The 23,444-nt window shown below is 40.4% G+C and overlaps 1 protein-coding gene across 5 annotated transcripts in view; it reads right to left on the bottom strand.

Moving 5' to 3' along the window:
- suco (SUN domain containing ossification factor) overlaps window positions 1–23,444 on the bottom strand; it is a 51,806-nt gene that overhangs the window by 8,266 nt on the left and 20,096 nt on the right. For 3 of the 5 annotated variants that reach the window (XM_047374518.1, XM_047374513.1, XM_047374515.1), the window contains exons 4-18: window positions 18,863–19,203; window positions 18,141–18,281; window positions 17,645–17,849; window positions 15,904–16,015; window positions 15,605–15,732; window positions 15,363–15,430; window positions 15,172–15,279; window positions 13,486–13,591; window positions 12,124–12,144; window positions 10,108–10,163; window positions 9,069–9,160; window positions 8,701–8,766; window positions 7,478–7,561; window positions 1,965–2,049; window positions 68–1,396 (exon numbers count right to left, since the gene is read on the bottom strand). In XM_047374518.1, coding sequence (XP_047230474.1) covers window positions 68–1,396; window positions 1,965–2,049; window positions 7,478–7,561; window positions 8,701–8,766; window positions 9,069–9,160; window positions 10,108–10,163; window positions 12,124–12,144; window positions 13,486–13,591; window positions 15,172–15,279; window positions 15,363–15,430; window positions 15,605–15,732; window positions 15,904–16,015; window positions 17,645–17,849; window positions 18,141–18,281; window positions 18,863–19,203 — 2,942 coding nt within the window. The remainder of the gene's footprint in view (window positions 1–67; window positions 1,397–1,964; window positions 2,050–7,477; window positions 7,562–8,700; window positions 8,767–9,068; window positions 9,161–10,107; window positions 10,164–12,123; window positions 12,145–13,485; window positions 13,592–15,171; window positions 15,280–15,362; window positions 15,431–15,604; window positions 15,733–15,903; window positions 16,016–17,644; window positions 17,850–18,140; window positions 18,282–18,862; window positions 19,204–23,444) is intronic. The other 2 variants (XM_047374516.1, XM_047374517.1) reach the window with 2 other exon arrangements.

Below are 23,444 nucleotides of genomic sequence, written 5' to 3'. Positions count from 1 at the left end.
CACAACATTTAACAACAAATTGCTATTGTAGGGTTTAAGTTAAACTTTGGATTTTTGAAGGTTTTACCTCTGACTCAGTTCCTCCAGGTATCTGCTGGACAAACTCATGTTCATCTCCAGAGCTTTGATCCTGTTGTTAAGCCTCATGAACACGCTTTCCTTCTGACTGGACCCGTGAACGGCGCCTCCGTTCAGTGTTCCCCCGGAGTAATCTCCTCCATTCTGCAGCTCTGCGTAGAAGTCTGTTGCTGTCCGCTGAATGTTAGTGTTTAACAGATCCTCCTCCACAAAGTCCTCGGTCCGATGGGGATGTCCTGTCTGGGACAGATTGTTCCCCTGTTCTCCCTGGATTTGAGGATCATCAGTGTTCTGCTTTTGTTTGCTGCCACCATTATCTGTACCCGACTTTACTGAGTCTGTGTGGCTGTCAGCTGGTGGGACGGCGGCTGGCAGCTCAGTGGGAGGGGGTAGAAGGTTCTCAGGCCTTGATGCGGTAGGAAGAGAAACTACAGGCTGCTCTTTGACGGGTGTCAATGAGGAAACTGAAGAGGCTGTCTCCAGGGGCAGAACCAGCAGGGGAGGACTGACAGAGAGTGTCAGTGTGGCGCTTCCGACCGGCTGCGTCTCTGGGATAGAGACAGCTTGGAGGGGAGGAGTGGGGACAGGGTCAAGGGCTTCATCCTTTACAGGAGGTAAGAGCTTCTCCTCATGTGTGAGGGTGGGCCTCATCATGGTGCTGTGAGGGGCTGATGAAGTGTGGGGGGGAATCGTGGCAGTTCTACTAGGCTCTAGTAGGATGTTAAGCTCTGGAGTGTGTATGTCAGACGGTTGAGCATTGACCTGTAAATCAGTCTGTACCTCACCTAAGGGCTTCCCCTGATTGTGGATTTCACCCAGAGCCTCCGATTCTGGAGCTTTTTCCGTCAGAGGGAAGACTTCTTGGGTAGGTGTTGGGACAGGGATGACTGGAAGTCTTTGGACAGAGATGTTCTCATCAGTCTGGGTCTCAGTGTTAAGTTGCCTCCTCCTGAGGCTCTGCAGTCGCTCCTTTGCCACCCTGGCAGAGCACCAGCGATGAAGCAGCTCAGGCAGCGTGGCCATGCAGGACAGAGACAGGGAGGACAAGGAGGAGAAAGGACAGTATGTTTGACTCTCCCATTGGTTCCTGTTAGCATACCTCCTCATTTTCTCCTCACATTTATCCTCCTCTTCCTCGACCTCCTCCTCCAACAGTGTGACAGTTGACTGTTTTGGCTCCTCATCTTCATCCTCCTCCACAAGTGTGACAATCTGTCTGTCCTCACTGGAGTCAGATAATGAGGAGGAGGAAGTAGAGTCACTAGAGGTATTAGAAAGCTTCTCTGTTGCAGTTTGTTCAGGCTTTGCAGGGTCCAGACTGAGGAAAACAACAGGCTTTTAGTGTCTTTCACTGACCTACACAGAGCCTTGAAAAAGGATTCACACTCTGAACTTTTCACGTTTTTTTAACATTACAACCTTCAAACTTCAGGATATTTTATAGGAATTTTATTTGAGACCAACACAGTCAGTGTAAGGAGAAATGGAAAAAGACACACAGCTTTAAAAATGTTTCATACACAAAAATCTGAAAAGTGTGGCATCCGTTTGTACTCAGCCCGTGAGCCAATGCTTTAAAGAACCACCTACAGCAGCTGTAGTATTTACAGTCTTCTGGGCTATGCATCTACCAACTTTTAAATCCTTGCAAAATAGCTCACTTTAGTCAGATTGGATAGAGAAGCTCTTCCCACAGGTCCTAAATTGTTTTAAGGTCTGGACTTTGACTTGACAATTTTAACACGTCCATACAATTAAATCTAAATCATTCCATTGTATGTTGAAAAAGAAGAAAGAAAAATGTTGAAAGGTACTGTAATTATAATCATAGTTGCATGAAGGAAATCAGTTAACAGTGATGACATCTTATTGTGGATTGATCTTACCCTGCAGAGTCCAGAGAGGCTTCAGGTGAGTCAACTTTCACATCTGTGCTCTCCTTTATTTCACCCCCCTCCTCTGTTGAATTACCTGTGATTTTCACAATGAGACCGCAATAAACAAAGTCACCGGAAGACCTACACATCAGAGCAATCAGTGAGAGTGAAAAACAGTTCACCAGTTGCATAATAGCCCCCCTTTCCTCAATGGGAGGTAGACACATTGCACAATGTGCCGGGAGCCCCCACTCCATGTAAAGGGAAACCAGTTTAGGCCAGTTTGAACTGAGCTCTCCTGCAGCCTGCCTCCAACTTTGTGGGTGTACATTGGAATCAGACTGGTAGCTGTGAGGAGCCAGGCGTAACGGGGCAGTAAGGGTTTTTACAAAATGCCTTTTTTTAAATCTATTTTGTTATATTGGTATATTTAGTTTAGCCTGTTTATCAAGTGAAAATCTGTTATGTCATCCCTTTCAACATGATTGCAGTACAAAAAAGCTGAGACATTTTCAGAAACCTCTCCATGTGGTAAACTGAACTACCAGAGGACTTGGCGTCAACCCCCCTGCTGTTCCAGCATAGCTGAGGTTTCTGCCTAGAAGCTGAAAGCAGACAACGTCCTGCTGAAAGGCTGCAGAAGACCTCCAGTCAGAAGCAGAGTAAACATCTGCTTCCTTCAGCACACACTACGGCTACACATAGGCTCACACTGGGGGGAAATAAAGTGACCCAGTTTTCAAAGAACTTAATCTAAGCAAAATGTAGACAGACAGACAGACAGACAGACAGACAGACAGACAGACAGACAGACAGACAGACAGACAGACAGACAGACAGACAGACCAACTAGTGCTTACAGAAAGTGGAAGAAAGGCAGGAAATGGCACAAAAAAAAAAAAAACAAGCAAAAAAGAGGAACTGAGTTTGTGTTTCTTAGTTGGATATGAAAGGTGATGAAGCTCTTAGGTTCTGTTTATTTGGCCAAAATCAGCCATGTGGAAAAATATTAGGACACCCCATTAAACCTTTATTAAAAAACAAATGTTCAATGCCATTGTCTAACCTCATTTTCTATAACTGAAAAATAAGGCGATTGAATTGCATTCAAACAACAAAACTAACCTTGCTTTACTTGTTTGTAAAAGCAATAAAATGTGTTTTCTATCTGAGGAAAAAGATCTGGACTTTGACTAGGCCCAGGACTTTCAACTTCTTAACTCTCAGTGTTTTGTGGATTTACTAGTATGTTAAAGTCATCGTCATGTTGCAGGGTTCAGATCTGCCTAAACTTGTCTAATTTTTTTTACTTACTTACCCACCGATACATGGTAGAATTCATGGTGGATTACATAATTGTGAGCTAGCCATGTCCTGCTGCACTAAAGGGCGTCTAATTGACTCTGTTTTAGTCTCTTCTTTCCAAAACACATTATTCCAGAAGTCTTAGTCTTTGTCTCTGGCAAAGATCAGTCTGGGCTCCTTGCACACCTCCCATGAAAGTTAAACTTGCTCCGTCACTTTCTGATTCTACAGACATGAGCTATTATATCAACAGTATCAGGAGACTGCTGTAAATGTCCCGTGATGACATTTAGGTTTTATGGAGATTTCTATCGGGATCTTGTAGTCTGGTTCCATTGTAATTTGCTTGGACAACCAGACCTTGACATGTTGCGTCTGATTTCAATGTCCTCCACATGGAGACATTTCTGTTCAGAGGAATGGTGGATTTCTCATTTTTTAAACGCCTCAACAGACTCAAAAGCTGCTACATCTTTCTGAAGGCCCCAGGCAGCTTCTTTGATCTCATCATGGTGTTCAGGTTCACTTCAACAGTCAGGAGCCCCAAACTGAGTGTTTGAGTTTTAAACGTGATGTTTGAATTATGTGTAATTGATGTGATTTTGCTCTGTGTGCTTTGAGCCATTTTAGGTGGTAATAAATGTGGAGTAGTCCTTTATCAACTAAATGCTTTTCTATGACATTTTAGAGAAAGTTTTAGACAGTCTTTTCATTTTAGGTGTTTATTTGTACTGCTAGAACTTTGCCAGTATTGTTAATATTGATATTAATAAATTAGTTAGAAAAAGCACATGCTTTCATAGGGTGACTTCTCCTCTGCTGTTTGGAAACAAGAAGACACAAACATCAAAAGCACAAATCTGAAGGAAGTTAATAAGAAGGTAGAAAAATACTGAGAGATCCCTCGAATACATTTACATAATATCAATAAGCCTCTTCAATCTCTTTCAGCTTCATCTGCTATTCATGCATTTTCTTCCGTCAATCAATTATACAATTTTTACAGGTTAATAACTCAAAATGTCCCCCAGATTTCCGCTGCACTGCCAATTAAACCTTGATGCATGACTGTTGCAAATCAATAAAATATGATTTTTTTTTAATGACACCGACCTAAAAAGAAGTGACTAGTTTAAATGGATGAACCTATTCTACCTCATACTGAATGCAGAGGAGCAGCAGCTGCTCAATGAGGCACAAAAGGATCCATTTCAGAGGCCCAGCTTTCAAATAGAGGTGAACTCGATACAAATCGCAGCTTCAACAAAACGTTAAAGCTTTTTTTGTACACCAAGCTGAAACAAGTGTTGGGAGCACCTTAAAATGTTTCAACAAGAATACTTCATTGATAAAACACATTTAATCTTCCCTGGCTTACTGGCAGGGAAACATTTTCAGTTTTCTTCTTTATTTTGAATTTGATAATTCCAGTTTTGTCTCAGTCTGACATTTTTTATAAAAGCTATGATGCATACCAACTCAATTATTCATATAGAAGAAAACAAATATCAATTTAAATCTATCAGAAATTTAAGGGATTCCCACTAATTATTCCCATTGATGCATAAAGATATTTGTTCCTAAACAGCCAGTATGGGAAGAAACTTGTGCCATCAGAAACTGAATTTGAATTGCTCTGACTGAATCTGTATTTGAGTAATTTGAAATTAAATGCATTGGTTTGAAAATGAATTTCACTAAACTGAAACTCCTTTTTTTGGTTTGAATTCATTTGCTTTTAAAATGTATTCTGTTGTATTACAAATTCCGTATGACTACTTTCACTTTCAGGTCTGTAATTCAATTTCAGTTCCAAAATGTAGTTTTTTGTGTGACACATCCGGGTTCTTGAAACCAGAGATTAATCAAACACAGATTTACTGATTCATGTCATTCACTATTGCTGGGTCCAGATTCAGGACCGCATCCTTTTAAAAGGACACATTTGTTGGCCGATAACGTCCTGGATGAGGCGACGAATGCTGTCCAATCTCCAAGGTTCCAACAAATGCGTCCTTCTTATCCCCAGATGTGAAGGATGGGTCCAGTGTATCCTCCGTGTCCCATGATTCATTGCGGGTCAAAGTAGATTGTTCAAACGGAAGTGGCAAAGGCCGGAGGAGAAGGAAAAGTTGTGAATAAAATTATATTGCGCATTCTGTGAAACAACTGAACTTTAACAATGTTTTTAGATAAGAATGTAGCTGTGTAAACCTAAAATATCTGATCAAGATATCACTTAATTGCACAAATGCATCGATGTGTTCGTCCACTGCCCCAGCAGCCGGCTCGCCTCACCAGCTGTCAGCTGACCAGGTGGTTGAGGTGCGCTAAACCCCGAGAGAACAGCTGACTGCCGGCACATTGTTTTCAAAATCCCGCTGGGTTTCCCCAATGGGTGGAAGTTAAACAGATATAATTCAGTCAGATGAAATCTTATATTGAAGTTTGGTTTATTTCTTATAATAATGATTATTATTATTATTATGCTGCTCTGCAAAAAACTGATTTAAACTTTGCTCCTAAAGTTAATATGTTAGTGTTTAAGTTGTTAAAAGCTTTACAAATAAATTAAACAAATAGTATTTGTCATCAATGTATTTTATCTAGTGTTAGATTTATATCTATGAACGCAAAACAAATTTTCAACATTTTAAATGGCTAAATAATGAACAAGATCATAAAACAATAACATTTTAAAACAAAACACCATTATAAGCAATCAGCAATATGTAAAAGGGTAAATTAAAACCGTGTATTTATTCACAGTAGAGACAGCGTAATTAACCTTCAGGCTCCATTTGTTCGGCTTCACAACTCTGCGTTTCACGCTAACACGGTTGCTAGGCAACAGAAGTTATGCTAAGGTAAGGGCAAGAGAAACGCAGACCGACGTAACACCGGCGGCACACTATGCTAATCTGGCATGTTTAGCTAATAGCTACAGGTAGCATAAATGTTACTGTTTGACCATCATTTGTTTACATGACGCTTCTTACAGATGCTCATTTGACTTGGTGATTGACGTCCGCCAAGCTAATAAATGCTGCACTGCTCCAGCTCAAAAAAGGAAGTTTAATCTGATGTGAAACGTAAATCGATGAATCTGTGTTTGATTAATCTGTGGCTGTCCTCAAGGACCCGGATGTGTGACACAAAAAACTGAATTTTGGAACTGAAATTGAATTACAGACTTGAAAGTGAAAGTAGTCAAACTGAATTTTTAATACAACGAAATACATTTTAAAAGCAAATGAATTCAGTTTCAAACCATAAAATTCAGTTTCAGTTTAGTGAAATTCCTTTTCAAACCAATGCATTTCATTTCAAATTACACAAATACAAATTCAGTCAGAGCAATTCAGATTCAGTTTCTGATGGCACAAGTTTCTTCCCAAACTCAAAACAGGAAATACTTTCTGTTGATGTGTTTACATTACATTTATTCAACGGGGTAAAAAGCAAAACAAAAACAAAGAATCAGATCTTTCTGCTGATCACCAGCCAGATGTGATCAACGGGGAACTGGCAGATTTCTGTCACTGGCCAGCAGATTAATCATCACTGTGAAAATGTAGCTGGCTGAACTACTAAAACACACATTTAGAAATACAAACAGATAACCATAGATGACAGTACACACAGAAAGGACAATAAATTAAAAATCTAAAACGGTTTTGATTCATTAATTCCCAGAATTACTGTTGCTTCTGAAACATTAACTATGGTGTCTGACCCTAACCCTAACATCTTTATGCATCAAATAAGTAACAAAAATCAATACTGATGGCAGCTTTGTGAGATAATGGTTTAAATCTGATAAAAGTAGTTAAATATAAATAGAAGTAGCATAGAGCCTGCTGAAACTGTTATTTTTATTAATTACTTGAAACAGACAGTGCTGGGGTCTCAAGTCTATTTCCCTGTTATTTTAGGTTATATAAAATGTTTAAACATTAGTACTTTAGAGCAGAAAGAAGCACAAAATGTAATGCTCAATATCTGTATTTCTAAAATCATAATTCTCATATATTATTGCTTGCAAAAATAAAACAGCCGAATTTTTTATAAATAAATTATTACTATGGTTTCAATCCTTTAGGTGATTTAGGTTCAATTTGATTGGCCCAAAATTAAATCCATCAAAAAAGTGTAGCATCCTCAGGATTTTCCGATGGAAAGGATTATTGACACTTCAAAGAGTGAATAGTGAGTACCTCCTATTTCTGCTCCATCCTGTAGTTCAGACTTGCCACCAAGTACATTAGCGGCGATGTTGTTCACCATGTTAAGGATCGCATCTGAAGAAAAGAAACAAATACGCACTTCACTTCATCTGTGAACATGCGACTCCTAACAGGCAGCAGCCTCAGGTCAAACTCACATCAAACACACCACGGCATTACTAACAGTTTTTTCCCTTTTCACACACAGTCCAATCTGATGCTGAGACGGACTCATCATTATTTCTGTTTTTCCCCCTTGGTCACTTACGCTTTTTTTTTTTCCACCCTCATCGTTCCCAAGTTGTTCAATCCTCTCAGAATCCATCCAGAACAGAGAAAGCACAAAGCGCCCTGTTGATGCTTTTATTATTTTCTGGTCACAGAGTGTTAGGGAGGGATCCTCCACTCACTCAAGAAAAACATATGTGTATTTTTTTTAGAGTTGTGTGCTGTTTAAAAAAGGAGGAGAAAGTACACAGCAATTTTATACACCCAATATACCCCAGTGTATGGATATGTCAGATAGCAAGTTGGTTAAAATGTGCTCGGTGGTTAAAATAACCAATAAAATATTCAACTCTGCTATCGGAAGAATAATGTTATACCTGACTGAGCTCATAAACATAGGGCTATTTGGCCGCTTCATGAAGCCACAGCTGCCAGTAAAGGTTTGAACTATTTATTCAGGGATGATAAAAATAGCAGGACAAGCAAATACCTATGCAAATCAATGAGGAAGTATACCCAGCATGAAAAACGTTAATCAGACTTTGGAAAATTGAAGTCTTCAGTGTCTAAACCAGCAATAGAATGCTACATTTATGATTTGGACACATCTAATTACAGTTACCTATAAAAAGAAAGTACACCCCCTTTTAAGGATCAAAAAATTTTACATATTTATATACATCCAAGGCTTGGGATGTATCTAGTTTTTACAAACGTCTGTATTGACATCATCTCTGTTTACTAAATATTGACATGATGGGTGTTTTTTTCACATTTGAGGTCAGATTTAGATAAAGAAAAAAACAATTTATATTTAATTTATATTTAACACCCAAAAACTGATTCCGTATTTCTTTAAGTGACTTTAGATGTAATAATGTTTGTCTCAAATATCTCAAAACATTGTAGACATTTGGCCTCTAAACAGTAAAGCGACTACATATGCATGTATGAGCATGAAGGTTTGCATGTGTGTGTATACATACTGGTTGCTGAACCAAGCAAGTTTTTAGAGGCCTTTTCCTCTGATGGTTGGTAACCAGGAGGATAGTCTATAGAAAATTACAAGGAAAGTCAAAAAAGTTGACAAAAATATCAACATTTCTACAAAAACATCACACTTCAAGACTGATGTGGAACGAAAAACAGATTGAGAGAACATGCCTTCCAAATGTGGCAAAATATTCTAAGTCATGCACAGGTATTACACAGCTTAATTATAAAGCAAATTTGAATTTTAACTCCTTCCTCGTTCTTTGTAGCTGAACCATTTAAAGCATGCAAGCAACGGAGACGGCTAATAATATCCGTCTTGGCTGAGTGAATATTCTCAGACTATCCTTCAGCATCTTACCATAGTCTTCATCCAAATACTCCAGCCTCTCGGAGGGATACTGGGAATCTGCTATCTCCTCGTACTCCTCCACCATGCTGGTACCGAACACCCTACACACCAAAAATAATGTGTTACAGAAACAAACAACCTACATTCCTCACAAACATATTCATCTCATCTAATGTAGAAACAATTAATCACATCTGTAATGTAGAAACATTACAACAACAAAATTCCATGTATATTATTGTCATTTTAAGTGAGAGAGTAGAAGTTTTCACAATTTTTAGCTAGTAAAAATCTAAAGAGGCAGACAAGGCTACTAGCTTTCTACATCTGGAGATGAAAATTATTGCCCAATTTGTTTTGTAAAATAGTTCAAACTCTGTCAGATTGGAAGCAGAGACTGTGAATAATAGTCTGAATAGCAGTTTTCATGTCTTGCCACAGATTCTAATTCAGATTTGGCCCTGGATTTGACTGGACCATTCCAACATATGATTTGTCTCGATTTAGTGTTGTTTTTCTGCCGGAAGGTGAACCCCAACCACAGTCTCGAGTCTTTTTCAGCCTTTAATAGGTTTTTCTCCAGCTTTGCCCTGTATTTGGCTGAGGTTCATTATAAGGCCTACGGGTTTAAATACATTTAAAATATTGTAAAGAAGGAATTTACAAGAAAACATTTTAAAACTACAGTGGGACTAAACAGCACATAAAGATATATTTAGGTCATTAAACTGGTTCCTAAATATCTGCCCCACCCATTCATTACAGAAAACATTTCTCAATTTGCCAAATATTGCTATGATAAAAAGCTGCGGTTTGAAGTTAGAAGTATGACTGCCTGAAGGACAAACACGGAAATGAACATAAAACTTTTCATAGTAAGCTGCTGTAATCTGAAAGGTAACACACACCCTTAGAAAAAACAAAAGCGAAAATAACGCTCAGTGTTCTTCCAGAGAAAGTTAAATCCTTGTTTGAATATTATTCAAGCATAGAAAAGCTGGGGTTTTAAATTATTTATGAATTTATATTCAGTAATTTAAGATCGTACCTGATGAGACTGAGGGGACAGAAGTGTTCTGCCCCAAAGTGAGAGAGAAGTTCTACCTGCAGGGAAAACGAGCAAATCGATAATCTAAAAACAGCTTCAATAAAAACTGTAAAAAAAAAAAATTTTTTTAAAGCATTTATATGCAACCTTCAAAAAACAATATTACCCAAATAAGAAGCATATGGTTCTGATGTTTTAACCGTTTACTATAGGGGTGCACCGATGGCGGTTTTCTGACCGATCACCAATCTTTAAAAAGCCTGACCTGCCGATTCCAAAGTTGCCTGATATTGATTTTATTAATAACTGACACTCAGGTCTTAAAAGGTCACAATATCGCTTCAATGTTCTAATCTTATCTTATTGAAATACATTGAACAATACCCGTAAAAACAATACAAACTAGTTTCAACAGCACATGAGGTAGTGCTCTAAAATATAAATGAAAGGTTTAGATCATTTCCTACTGTGTGTACTGTCATCTACAGGGGTTGGACAATGAAACTGAAACACCTGTCATTTTAGTGTTGTTAGGTTTCATGGCTAAATTGGACCAGCCTGGTAGCCAGTCTTCATTGATTGCACATTACACCAGTAAGAGCAGAGTGTGAAGGTTCAATTAGCAGGGTAAGAGCACAGTTCTGCTCAAAATATTAAATGCACACAACATTATGGGTGACATACCAGAGTTCAAAAGAGGACAAATTGTTGGTGCACGTCTTGCTGGCGCATCTGTGACCAAGAGAGCAAGTCTTTGTGATGTATCAAGAGCCACGGTATCCAGGGTAATGTCAGCATACCACCAAGAAGGACGAACCACATCCACCAGGATTAACTGTGGACGCAAGAGGAAGCTGTCTGAAAGGGATGTTCGGGTGGTAACCCGGATTGTATCCAAAAAACATAAAACCACGGCTGCCCAAATTACGGCAGAATTAAATGTGCACCTCAACTCTCCTGTTTCCACCAGAACTGTCCATCGGGAGCTCCACAGGGTCAATATACACGGCTGGGCTGCTATAGCCAAACCTTTGGTCACTCATGCCAATGCCAAACGTCAGTTTCAATGGTGCAAGGAGCGCAAATCTGGGGCTGTGGACAATGTGAAACATGTATTGTTCTCTGATGAGTCCACCTTTACTGTTTTCCCCACATCCAGGAGAGTTACGGTGTGGAGAAGCCCCAAAGAAGCGTACCACCCAGACTGTTGCATGCCCAGAGTGAAGCATGGCGGTGGATCAGTGATGGTTTGGGCTGCCATATCATGGCATTCCCTTGGCCCAATACTTGTGCTAGATGGGCGTGTCACTGCCAAGGACTACCGAACCATTCTTGAGGACCATGTGCATCCAGTGGTTCTAACATTGTATCCTGAAGGCGGTGCCGTGTATCAGGATGACAATGCACCAATACACACAGCAAGACTGGTGAAAGATTGGTTTGATGAACATGAAAGTGAAGTTGAACATCTCCCATGGCCTGCACAGTCACCAGATCTAAATATTATTGAGCCACTTTGGGGTGTTTTGGAGGAGCGAGTCAGGAAACGTTTTCCTCCACCAGTATCACGTAGTGACCTGGCCACTATCCTGCAAGAAGAATGACTTAAAATCCCTCTGACCACTGTGCAGGACTTGTATATGTCATTCCCAAGATGAATTGACGCTGTATTGGCTGCAAAAGGAGGCCCTACACCATACTAATAAATTATTGTGGTCTAAAACCAAGTGTTTCAGTTTCATTGTCCAACCCGTTTGGTAATCAGTTCCTTTAGGCTTTCATTTTTCACATTTTAAAGACTTGCACAACATGTCAGACAAGTAGATAAGACCAGTGGATAAGATCGGTTTGACATGTAAGTATCCGCCGATCGTCAATCACCAAAAATTAAGAAAATCGGGGCCGATCGGTGCACTCCTAGTTTAATACCACATGCATTAAAGGCCATCCATTACAGTAGATCGCCATTTAAGAGAGCATGTTTTTACCACGCTTTGACAGGAGAAGAGTGCTAACCTTTATGTATTTGATGAACATCTGATGTGAGCGGAAGAGCAGGAGAGGGACAGAGTAAGAGAGAAATAAAACAAGAAAAAGCAATCAGTAAAGAACGTATCAAGCTACAAGCAAGTCAAGAATCTGCAAACTTTTCAGCTTTCTGATAAAACAAACATACAGCTGTTATGTACAGTTACACTTCACAGGCAAGGCGCTGCAGAAAGATGCGTCAGAAGTGGGACACGATGCACAAACAATGCGAAAAATTCATAGACAAGCTCTACATGAAAAACAAACATCTGTGTATGTAATAAAAACTATGAAGCAGAGCAGAAAGCCAAAAAACATAACTCGGAGAACATCCACACTCATTTACAAGCAGAAAATATTACTACTGAAGGCATGAACAAACATCTAACATGCCAAAACTAAGAATACCAAGCTAAGAACAGCAAGATGCGAGAGAAGCACATTCATTACGTCCACACACATTCAGATGTACACAGATATTAAATGTTTGCATTTTAACAGTCCTGTTCGGCGTAAACATTCAAACGTTCAATAAAAATCATCCTCATTTTCTCAAACTGAAGTATTGATTAAACAATCTGACTAAACAAGAAAACAATCAGTTAGACCTTTGCGACTATTCTAAAAAGGCAAAAACATATAACGGTATCTTTTTATCACAACAAGACATTTGAAAAAAAAAAAAACACTGGATAATTAATACGATTTTCCAACATTAATATTGTTATTAGCATTAGCAACATCAACAATAATATCAATAATAATTAGCAGTAAGCAAAGAATAAACTCTGTAGTCACAGTTGAAAGCTTGAGGAAGTTACTGGAAAGGCTCTTGGCTATTTTTAAAGTTCTCTATAAATAAACTCTTTGAGTTGACTGAGCTGAAATTAAAACCTTTCAGTCTCAAAAATGACCCAGAGACTTTCAAAGGCTGCTTTTCCAGCTGTTCTACCCGTTCAACCTTGGAGTGATCTCATCACAAAAGATAAAATCAAATCGTTAAGCATTTAAAATTTATGAAAATCTTCAAGAAGAAAAGCAAAGAATAAAGAAAAATGACCGAAATCTAACCTGTATCTAACAGTATGACTTGATCTCTTGTTCATCATAGATACAATATCAAATTCAGGGTCAGGTTGGAAGAACGCAGGTTCTTACAAGAGAAACGTGTCGCCCGTCTTTATCAATATAGCTGTAGATTTTACACTGTGAAGAAATGGCTTTTCCTGAAGTAAAATGCCTTTACACATGTGACAGTAAGTCAAGTTTATAATGTTCAACTGAGAATAAATAAATTCAGTGTTCATTTCGCACTCCAGAGAGTTTTACTACTGCAAGAAAACGGAGTACCTTCACATATTTAGCATAAAGCTGTTCATCCAGTGGGAAACTTTGGACTATCCGCTCATCTCTCGCATGGAAAGTACCCAGCTTCACCCACTTGTTGGTGGGATATCTGCAAAAAGAACAGGGAACACGTAAGAGCACTATGTGATGTTTGTGGCCGACTTCAAGAATCCAGCATGTTCTCGCAGGGTCGATGTAACTGGCACTGCATTTAAGGCTGTTGTTCCATGCAAAAAGGTGGAATTTATATTTATTTCCACCAGAAAATCTGAGGCCGGACTGAAAGTCGATGTTGTTAAATGCTCTCCATTCAATCTTACTGAGCGTAAGCTATTTTGCAAAGGGGAATGGGCAAAAACCTTTATCTTTGTGCAAAGCTGGTAGCAACACAACCCAAAAGTCTTGCAGCTGTAACTGGAGCAAAAACATGTTCTACAAACCATTAAATCAGGAGAAAAATACTAATGTATGTCACACTTTTTGATGTTTGTTGGCAAAAAAATTAAATTCAAAACCTTGTGTGTCTTGCCTTTCACCTCGGATATACACTGCTTTGAGACCGTTCACCAAATAAAATCCCAATAAAATAGACTGCTCAAAAAAATAAAGGAAACACTCAAATAACTCATCCTAAATCTGAATGAATGAAATCTTCTCATTGAATACTTTGTTCTGTGTAAAGTTGAATGTGCTGACAACAAAATCACACAAAAATCATCAATGGAAATCTAATTTATTAACCAATGGAGGCCTGGATTTGGAGTCACACACAAAATTAAAGTGGAAAAACACACTACAGGCTGATCCAACTTTGATGTAATGTCCTTAAAACAAGTCAAAATGAGGCTCAGTATTGTGTGTGGCCTCCATGTGTCTGTATGACCTCCCTACAACGCCTGGACATGCTCCTGATGAGACTGCGGATGGTCTCCTGAGGGATCTCCTCCCAGACCTGGACTAAAGCATCCGCCAACTCCTGGACAGTCTGTGGTGCAACGTGACGTTGGTGGATGGAGCGAGACATGATGTCCCAGATGTGCTCAATCAGATTCAGGTCCGGGGAACAGGCGGTCCAGTCCATAGCTTCAATGTCTTCATCTTGCAGGAACTGCTGACACACTCCAGCCACATGAGGTCTAGCATTGTTGATGTGCCATCCTGGATGAGCTGCACTACCTGAGCCACTTGTGTGGGTTGTAGAGTCCGTTTCATGCTACCACAAGTGTGAAAGCACCACCAACATTCAAAAGTGACCAAAACATCAGCCAGAAAGCATCGGTACTGAGAAGTGGTCTGTGGTCTCCACCTGCAGAACCACTCCTTTATTGAGTGTGTCTTGCTAACCACCAAAGATTTTCCCCTGTTGTCTTTTCCATTTGCACAACATCATGTGAAACTGATTGTCAATTAGTGTTGCTTCCTAAGTGGACAGTTTGATTTCACAGAAGTTTGATTTACTTGGAGTTATATTGTGTTGTTTAAGTATTCTCTTTATTCTTTTCAGCAGTGTACTTTTAAGCTTGTGGTTATACGAATATGGTTTAAATGTGCATATGAATTGACAGCTTTGCAGCTATAACTCACGCTCAGAAATGTAAGAATTCATTGTTACCTAACATTTAAACACCTGGGTGTGTGCAAACACTTGATTTATGAGCTTATACGACACGCAAGAAACCATGAGCTTACCTGTCACTGATGGAAACTAAAAAGTCTCTAGGTGTTGAAGAGAAAAGCTCAAAGTTGGCTATGTCCAGCTGTTTGACTTGAATCGGCTCACAGAGCTCTATGACGAACCTGAGGGGAAGGAAATGCTTGTGAAAAGAAAGCTCTGTCAAAGCTGCACATGAACAGCAAAGGCTGAGTACCAGAGCCCATACCAGATTTTGGTGCTGCAGGGATTGAGCATATAAAGGTCCATATTTTCCATAAGGATAGCTGACGTACTCTAGAAATAAATGTAAAAGGCATAATTAAGCATTCACTGCCATGACTAACATTATATACATACATATAATGCACAGCATCTGCATTTCTCTTATACAGAGTGACAGCATGACATGTAAATCCATGGAGAGCATGTGTGTTTGTTTGCTGGCAACAGAACAGAAATGTGTTTAACCTTAGCCTCACTGTTGGCAGAGAGGATCTTGGCACCACACTCTACTGAGGCGTAGTTATTCTTGAAGTTTTTCTGGACCTTCTTTGCTGAATGTGGGTTGCCACTGGTTGAGGTATGGAGAGTCTGACCTGGAAGGAAAAATAATTAACATTAGGCTGATTACAGAACATGGAGAAAACTTTTTGCGAAACAGCAGAAAAGTTAGGAAATACTCAGTTTTTTCAAACTATGCCGCAGCATTTTCATTTACATTTCACAGAACCTCCAACTTTTCCGGTGTTGGGGTTGTGTTCACTTACTTTTTTCCTTTTCCACCTCCATAACTTGTTTCTTCCACTCGTCGAAGGTAGGGATGTCATCTTTACTGGGTACAGAATGATCAGCTTCTCTGGCAACATTAGCATCTCCCATCTGAACCGGACACATACCAGCCATGCAGAGATCCATTAAGTGTAGCACAGTGGATATGAATAATAAAGTTACTTTCAATTCAATTCAGTTTTATTTATATAGCGGCAATTCACGACACATGTTGTCTCACATCAGTTACGCAGTATAAGAGTTCTATGTTATTTCTAATAGCATTCAAGCTGAGTATCATGCAAAAACAACTGAGAGGCTTCTATTTTACGCTCATGGTCCTCAGCCAGCCTCTGGCCATTGAAGCATGGAGATGCACTGAGGTGCAAAAAATGTTCTTGATGTGTTATATAAGTGACCTTCTAGACCTAGCGAGTGTGTCTGATCTTAGAAATCCACTCTTATGTACACCCAGACAAGAATCGTTGCCAGCAACAGTGAGATTAGTCATTAGATCTTTGCTCCAAATCAGCAAAACAACGTTGACATTCCTGATAAGCTCAGTCCCAGTGAATGCAGGTTATTTATCGGAAATAAACATGTCCTAGTTTTTCTTTCAATCAGGAAACGCTGATACCTGAATAAACCAGCAAGAGAAATCTAAAGCAGACTGCTGTTTGTTGGAACAGATGTGCTTAATTATTCAAAACACTTATTCAAATCCAGCAAACAATTTCGAGTTGTCCCACAAACACCTCCTGGCCACTGATCTTATGGTTAAGACGCTGCAGTTTTTCAGCAGCATTACATCCTTTTATTAGTCTGATGTCCAGATTTCCTCCTGAAGTGGAGCAAAGAGGTGGATCTAAAACTAGCTTTAAATGTGAGTGTTAGCCTGAATGGTTGTTGCTCTTGCTTCTTTTCAGTTGGGTCAGGGACTGGGCCGTGGACAATAATGTCAATAAAACAGCTGTATAGAGAATAAATTAATGTATAGATTAATATTCTAAGTGGATAGTGTCTTTCTCAAAGTAGTTTACCACCATCCTGTCCAAACAGATGATACCTGGTGCCCTGTGATATCTTCCAAATATGACTTGCTATTCTGTGTTGACTTTGAATTCCTTGCATTTGATGTATCAATACTGATTAGTTATTTATATTAGGAGCAGAGGCAACGCCACACGGTGGTAAGAGTTGAGATTTTAAACAGTCTTCAGCATCTTAAATTACTGATTAGCAATACTAGGGTTACTAAACAGCCATCTCTCTGTGTATTCCCTAGAGAACATCCACCCTTACCTCAACTCTGAAGGTTCCAAAACTCTGTTAACATTTCCAAATTGAGTATGCCCAATAACAGTCTGAGGTTGAAAGCAAAAAAGGATGAACCAGCACAGCTTTGCTGTACTCTGTTCAGCCTTCCTGTTATCTTCTGAATGTGTTGCTCTTTCTCGACTAACTTGTTTTAAAACATCTTAGTGACTAACGGAGTCATCTTTTCTCTGTAACAACTTTCACACCGAAGGCAGTCGTCTTTTCCGGGGTCACTCATACTCAGTTATCATACATTCACTGATTGGAAAAACGTTGATTTTTGAATTTGTGAATGGCTCCAGTCCAATTAAGCTGAAAAATCTGAACATCTTAGATTTCTAGGTAATTTGGTGTTTGCAAAAGCATTTTCCAAACTCTTTATGATGATTAAGTTCTGCACATGGAAACTGTTAAGCTGCTGACCTGCTGCTTATGGTGGAGGTGGGAAGCGTTGCCCTCCTGTTCCAAACTGGACAGCACATCTTCCAGCTGCTCCTCTTCTTTCTGGCCCACACGTTCTGCTGCTCCCGGCTCTGATAATTCTGGACTGGACTGCCTGGAATCTGCTTCAAAATCAGAACTCTGGCTCTGGCTTGACAACGGGTCATCTGTACCAGCCTCATCCACACTGCATCACAAACATGGGTCCAATCAAGGAGAAAATATGGATAGGGGAGGAACATCGACAAACAAATTAGTCCTCAGAAATGTTAGAAATAATGAGTCAAATGTGACCAACAATCCCTTCATTAAAGTCCTGGGTTGGAGAAGGCAAAACAGTAAGAGGAAATTAAATATATAAAAGCACAAATGGAGTGTAAGGCCAGCGATTGATGGTTACGCACAGCAGAGAGGTGTAGCTGCAACCTTGATTACCTGTCGCTTTGCTTTGATTGGTTTTCAGTGGATAGAAACTTACCTGAGGAGAGGGCGGCCAAAAGGGGAGTTTTCACAGGTTGCCAGTTCGGGGGTAATGAGCCTGCACTGTGAATCAGAGTGCTCAGCAAAGAGATAGCTGTCTACTGGGAGTTCATCGCCTGCACTGGCAACCCACACTGCACTGAGGGAAAGAAAGGACATGGCGTTTACCACACCTCCTAACACTGGGGAGGGCAGAGTAAGAGGGATAGGAGGAGGAGGTGATCAGGGGAAAGGCGGACTGAGAGCAAGGGAGGGAGAAAGCTAAAATCAAGGAGGAAAGAAGGAGAGATGGAGAGAGTAGGAATAGAGGTTGGTTGTTGGCAGTGCCATTGAAGCGGACTGTAACAAAGTCTAAAAGAGGTCTAAAAGGTCCCGCCGTTAAACACAAAAACATTGCAACCGAAAAACCAGGCTCTTCTTCCAAGTTCAGCTTTCATGTCCACATTGTTGATTCTCCCAAATGCTCATGAACTTCCATTGTGAAGTCGATTTGCCATTAAACAAACAAACAAAAGGTGGCAAAAGGTGCCTGCTTCTCAAAGCAGGAAGCCAGTCCCTTAAAAAGTTTTGTCAAAGATTAAAACACCTTTTTCTGTGATCAGGAGTTTTTTGGGGTTGTAATAAAATAATAATTAACAAACTGGGGGAAACTAAGGTTAACCAACCAAAACTTAAAATAAATTGTCTAACAGTTTACTGATAAAGAGGATCTGAACTTGCCTTGTGTCGGTGGGGCCAGCACTCTCTGAGGTAGGTACGTTTTCAGCTTCATCTAGAGGTACTGATGGGTCTGAGTCCAGGCTCGGCTGTGCATCGTGATCTTCACTAGAGGACGCAGCTTGGACTACAGCATTTGCTGATTCATGGACCAGTTCTGACAATGGTTCTGGAGTGGTGAGCACTGGGGATTCTTTGTCATGATCATGGTCCTGTGTGTCAGTCTGCAATCCAAGGTGAGCCTGGGGCTCTGTGGGAAGTTCTGGCTCATGAAGAACAGGTATAATATCCAACTCTCGGCTTTGCTTGGTCTCCTTTGTCTCAACTTCCAATTGATTCACAGTCTGCAAAGAGACAACACAAAAATGCGTCAGTAATATTCTGATGTAGGTAAAACCATCATCCCAGGCTTTTAGCTGAGAAAATAACTCCAGGCAACAATCACTGTATCAAATTTCCTTCTTCAATGTGTGTCCACTGCTCTGTTAACAGATTGAAGACAAGACACACAGATAACGTTACCTATAGGGGTGTGGCAATACATAAAACTCATAGGACGAGAAGACACACAACATTAAGTTTACTAGAACAAGACGGAACGAGATCGTAATAATAATTTTAATACATTTTTAAGGATCAGCTGAGGTGCAAAGGCATTTTCACCATCGTCTCCTTTCGGTTATTATCTTCACAGGTGCTGCTGGTTTAAGCACGGTGCTGAGGTGGTTCTGATGGTGTCTTTGCATTGCGCTAGTGAGGCACCTTTAAGTTTCAACATTTTATTCATCTGATTAATCTTTTTTTGTGTGTGTGTGTTAGATAAATCTCAGTTTGTGTTATGCACTGGATTTTTCAAGCATCATCTGCTTTAGGCACAAAAGCAGCCAATACTTATTTCCACCATATATTTAGTGTATTTTACAGCAGAAGCAGTGAGCGAGCGGTGAGAAGCTCAGTCAGGAACGTGCTGTCGTGTACTGCTGTCTATGGAAGCTCTGTTTTGTGTTACAGAACAAATAAAACACTTGTGGCACCAGAATTACAGTTGTCCTCATTCCGTGTGTAACATAATTTGGCGAGTCAGCCAGGAGAGACAAAGATCAACAACAGAATTCAAGAAAAAGTCAAAGATGGAGGAACAAAAGGATGAAATCACCAGAGCCCTGTGGACACTTGAGAAAACACAACTCGTTGAGGTGTGCCAGTATTTAAAGTGCAGCGAACCAGGAGGCGAGGGATGCAAAGGACAGCCTCGACGTGTTTTAATTAATCTAGCAGAAGACACCTTAGATGAGATTGAGAGGTGTGAGGAATCTCATGTTTTCCAGCAGCTCATAATTGATCTCCACGTATTTATTCAGTCATCACCAGAACATTTCCAAACCACCAGAACAACAGACGGATACCAATGAAATAGCGAGGCTGAAGCAAGAATACACACAGCTTTAGGAGGCTCGAGCAAATGAACATCGCTGCCTGGAGGAGAAAATTGAAGATCTAAGTGTCCGATTGAAGAGCACAGTAGAGCCAAGAGAAAAGTGAGCGAGCCATCTTACACAGGTCACAGTATCAGAAACTTTAAGAAAAGATTTTTGCATTTGGGGCCAAATAGGGGAGGCTGGACAAAAAGATAAATTATCTTTCACAAGTCTGAGCAACCAGATTGAATCTGGTCTTAAAAAGGGCTACCTAGAAAATGAAATTATCAAGGCTGTCATTAAAGCAGTGAGCCCTGGACTTCACTTATGAGACCTAATGGAAGTTAAACGAGATCTGACTCTTACTACACTGAGAACCATACTAAGGGGACATTATAAAGTAGATTCCTCCTTTAACTTACTCCATAGACTCATGAACATATACCAAGACCCCAAGGAGTCTGCTCAGGACTTCTTATTTAGAGCAAGAGATCTACGAGGGAAACTATTATGGAAGTCAGGTGATGATGATGAAGGAGAACAGTTTAGTCCTGACTTAATCCAGCGTAAGTTTCTGTGCTCATTAGAGACTCGTCTTTTCAGTGAGGCAGTGAAGTTTCCATATGAGCAACCGCAGAGTTACAGATGAGGTCTTGATAGAAAAAAATAAATGAGGCCTTCAGTCTCGAGATGGAGAGACAGAACAAACTCAAGGTGAAACATGACTGTCAAGCCACCAAGGAATAATGAGGTTTTATGGGACACTGGAGCCCAAGCAAGCATCATCAAAAACGAGTGGCAGAAACAACACCTGCCACACACACAACTATCAAACCACTGACTGAGCTGTTGGGGACAGAATCTTTTGTGGCAATAGCAGCAAATAGGGGTGAAATTCTATGTGATGGGTGGATAGAAACAAAGTTTTTCTTGGACTGTGGCACACGCCCAGCAGAGACACTGCTTGTTCCCGTATTAGTATCCAGTGACCCCAACGTTGCAGAACAACCCATAAATTGGTACAACGTCATTGAAGAGATGGTTGGTAAGTGGGACAAACGCAATGCTAAATCCCAGAATATTAAGAAAATCAGCACCATTTTCTCAGTGTCGTTGAACATTGCTAAGTCAAGTCAAGTTTATTTATATAGTGCTTTTCAGCAACAAGGCACTCAAAGCGCTGTCAATGCAAGTCAATGCTAAAGATACTACACACTCCGCATCATGGGAGAAAGAAGTGTGGGGACAGTGCTGTCGGGAAAGAGAGGAACACAATTAGCTGCTGAACAGATTACCACTGTGTGTGTACGTGCACTTGTAGGAGCACAGTTTGTTGGACAGAGCCTGTTTGTTCCAGAGATACCGCTACAGCTACCTGAGGATCTGATCATCCAAGATGGACTAGTCACCTGTAGTAAGGGGAAGTCAGCATACATTACCATCTCTATTGCAAAAACCACCAAACATAACATTACTCTATTACCTTGTATTGTTCTGGGACACTTATGCCCCTTTTCCACTGGCCAGCCCGGAACAGCTCCACACAGCTCTGCGCGTTTTGTGTTGCATTTCTATAGACCCGCTTCGCTCCGCTGAAGGGAACACCTCCTGGAGGCGCAGCTTTAAAGCATCATGTGTCGTGCTGCATAACCGCAAATGAAACACGTAACGGCGGTATTGGAGCACTACCGTTCTCCGCCAAATATCAGTTTTAGAGAAATACAAGCTACGTGTGTCAGATGTGTAGTGTATACAAAACAAAATGACAATGTTAGAAGCCAGACAGTAGTTTTTATTTATATCCATATTATCTACAACAGTTATTTTTTCACTTTAAAAACCTTAGCCCTGCTAAGGAGGTACAAAAAAAGTAGAGACCGGTACTGAAATAACAGTAATGGAAATTCTCGCGAAGCGAGCCGAGTGGAGCCGAGTCGGGCCAAATCGAGCCAGTGGAAAAGGGGCATTAGAGGAGATAAAAATCAGCTTATCCTCTTGTGACAAATGACAATACATTGGCAGATAGTCTGGATCAATGCCAGTCTCACATGTTGATGGGATCCCCAAGTTAACGTAGACCACCAAGAGACAGGTGTTAAGAGAAGAATTTCATGCTTTTGCATACGATGACAAGGATGTTGGATGTATACCCAGCTTGAACATGCACATCGCCCTTCCCAATACAACACCTGTGCGGAAGACATATCAGTACCAAAACCTCTTCACTAAGAGGTGAAGGACTATCTTCAAGACCTGCTGAACGGAGGATGGATCTCAGAGTCCAGAAAACCCTACTCATCTCCAACTGTGTGTGCTTGTAAAAAGTCTGGTGAATTGAGACTGTTTTGTGATTACAGAGAGCTCAATAGGAAATCTGTACCAGACAGATATCCAATTCCAAGAATCCAGAACATCCAGAACAGACTCCCTACATGGTAGCTCCTGGTTTTCAGTGCTGGACCAGCATAAAGCATACCACCAGGGATTTCTGGACTCTGAGAGCCAGCCTCTCACAGCCTTTATAACCCCTTGGGGTTTATATCAGTGGAACCGGATACCCTTTGGTTTGAGATCAGCACCTGCTGAGTTCCAGAGGAGCATGTAGGACTGTTTGAGGGGTCATCCGGGATGTCATCTGCCAGCCAGACTTGGACGATAACCTTGTACACTCTCCATCATTTGACAGTCATATGGACCACCTCCGTGCTGTCCTACAACGTTACCAGAAACATGGGGTGAAGCTCAGCCCACACAAATGTGCTGTTTTCAAGAGGAGAATTAGGTTCCTGGGCCGAATGATAACAGAAGAGGGATATACCATGGACCCAGCTGAAAATGCTCCTGTGCAAGCACTGAAAAACAAACCACCAACAGCAGTTGGGGAGTTTAGCAAGGTTCTGGGTTTCCTCTCATATTACAGACCCTACATTCCCAAGTTTTCAAGCCTGGCAAAGGAGAAACTGCCTCACTATGTTCTAAACTTAAAGGCAAAGAAATGTGAAAAATTCAGTGCATAACACAAACAGATTTATCTAACACACATACACACACAAAAGATTAATCAGATGAATAAAATGTTGAAACTTAAGGGTGCCTCACAAGCGTTAGCCACAATGTACACTAATATTTTTTTGCAGTGCTTACATATTGTTTGTGTCTTGTCTGTC

The sequence above is a fragment of the Girardinichthys multiradiatus genome, chromosome 9, assembly GCF_021462225.1.
Source record: "Girardinichthys multiradiatus isolate DD_20200921_A chromosome 9, DD_fGirMul_XY1, whole genome shotgun sequence".
NCBI classification, from domain to species: Eukaryota; Metazoa; Chordata; class Actinopteri; order Cyprinodontiformes; family Goodeidae; genus Girardinichthys; species Girardinichthys multiradiatus.
The sequence above is the reverse complement of the archived record's forward strand: the minus strand, read 5'-3'. Positions and strand labels throughout refer to the sequence as shown.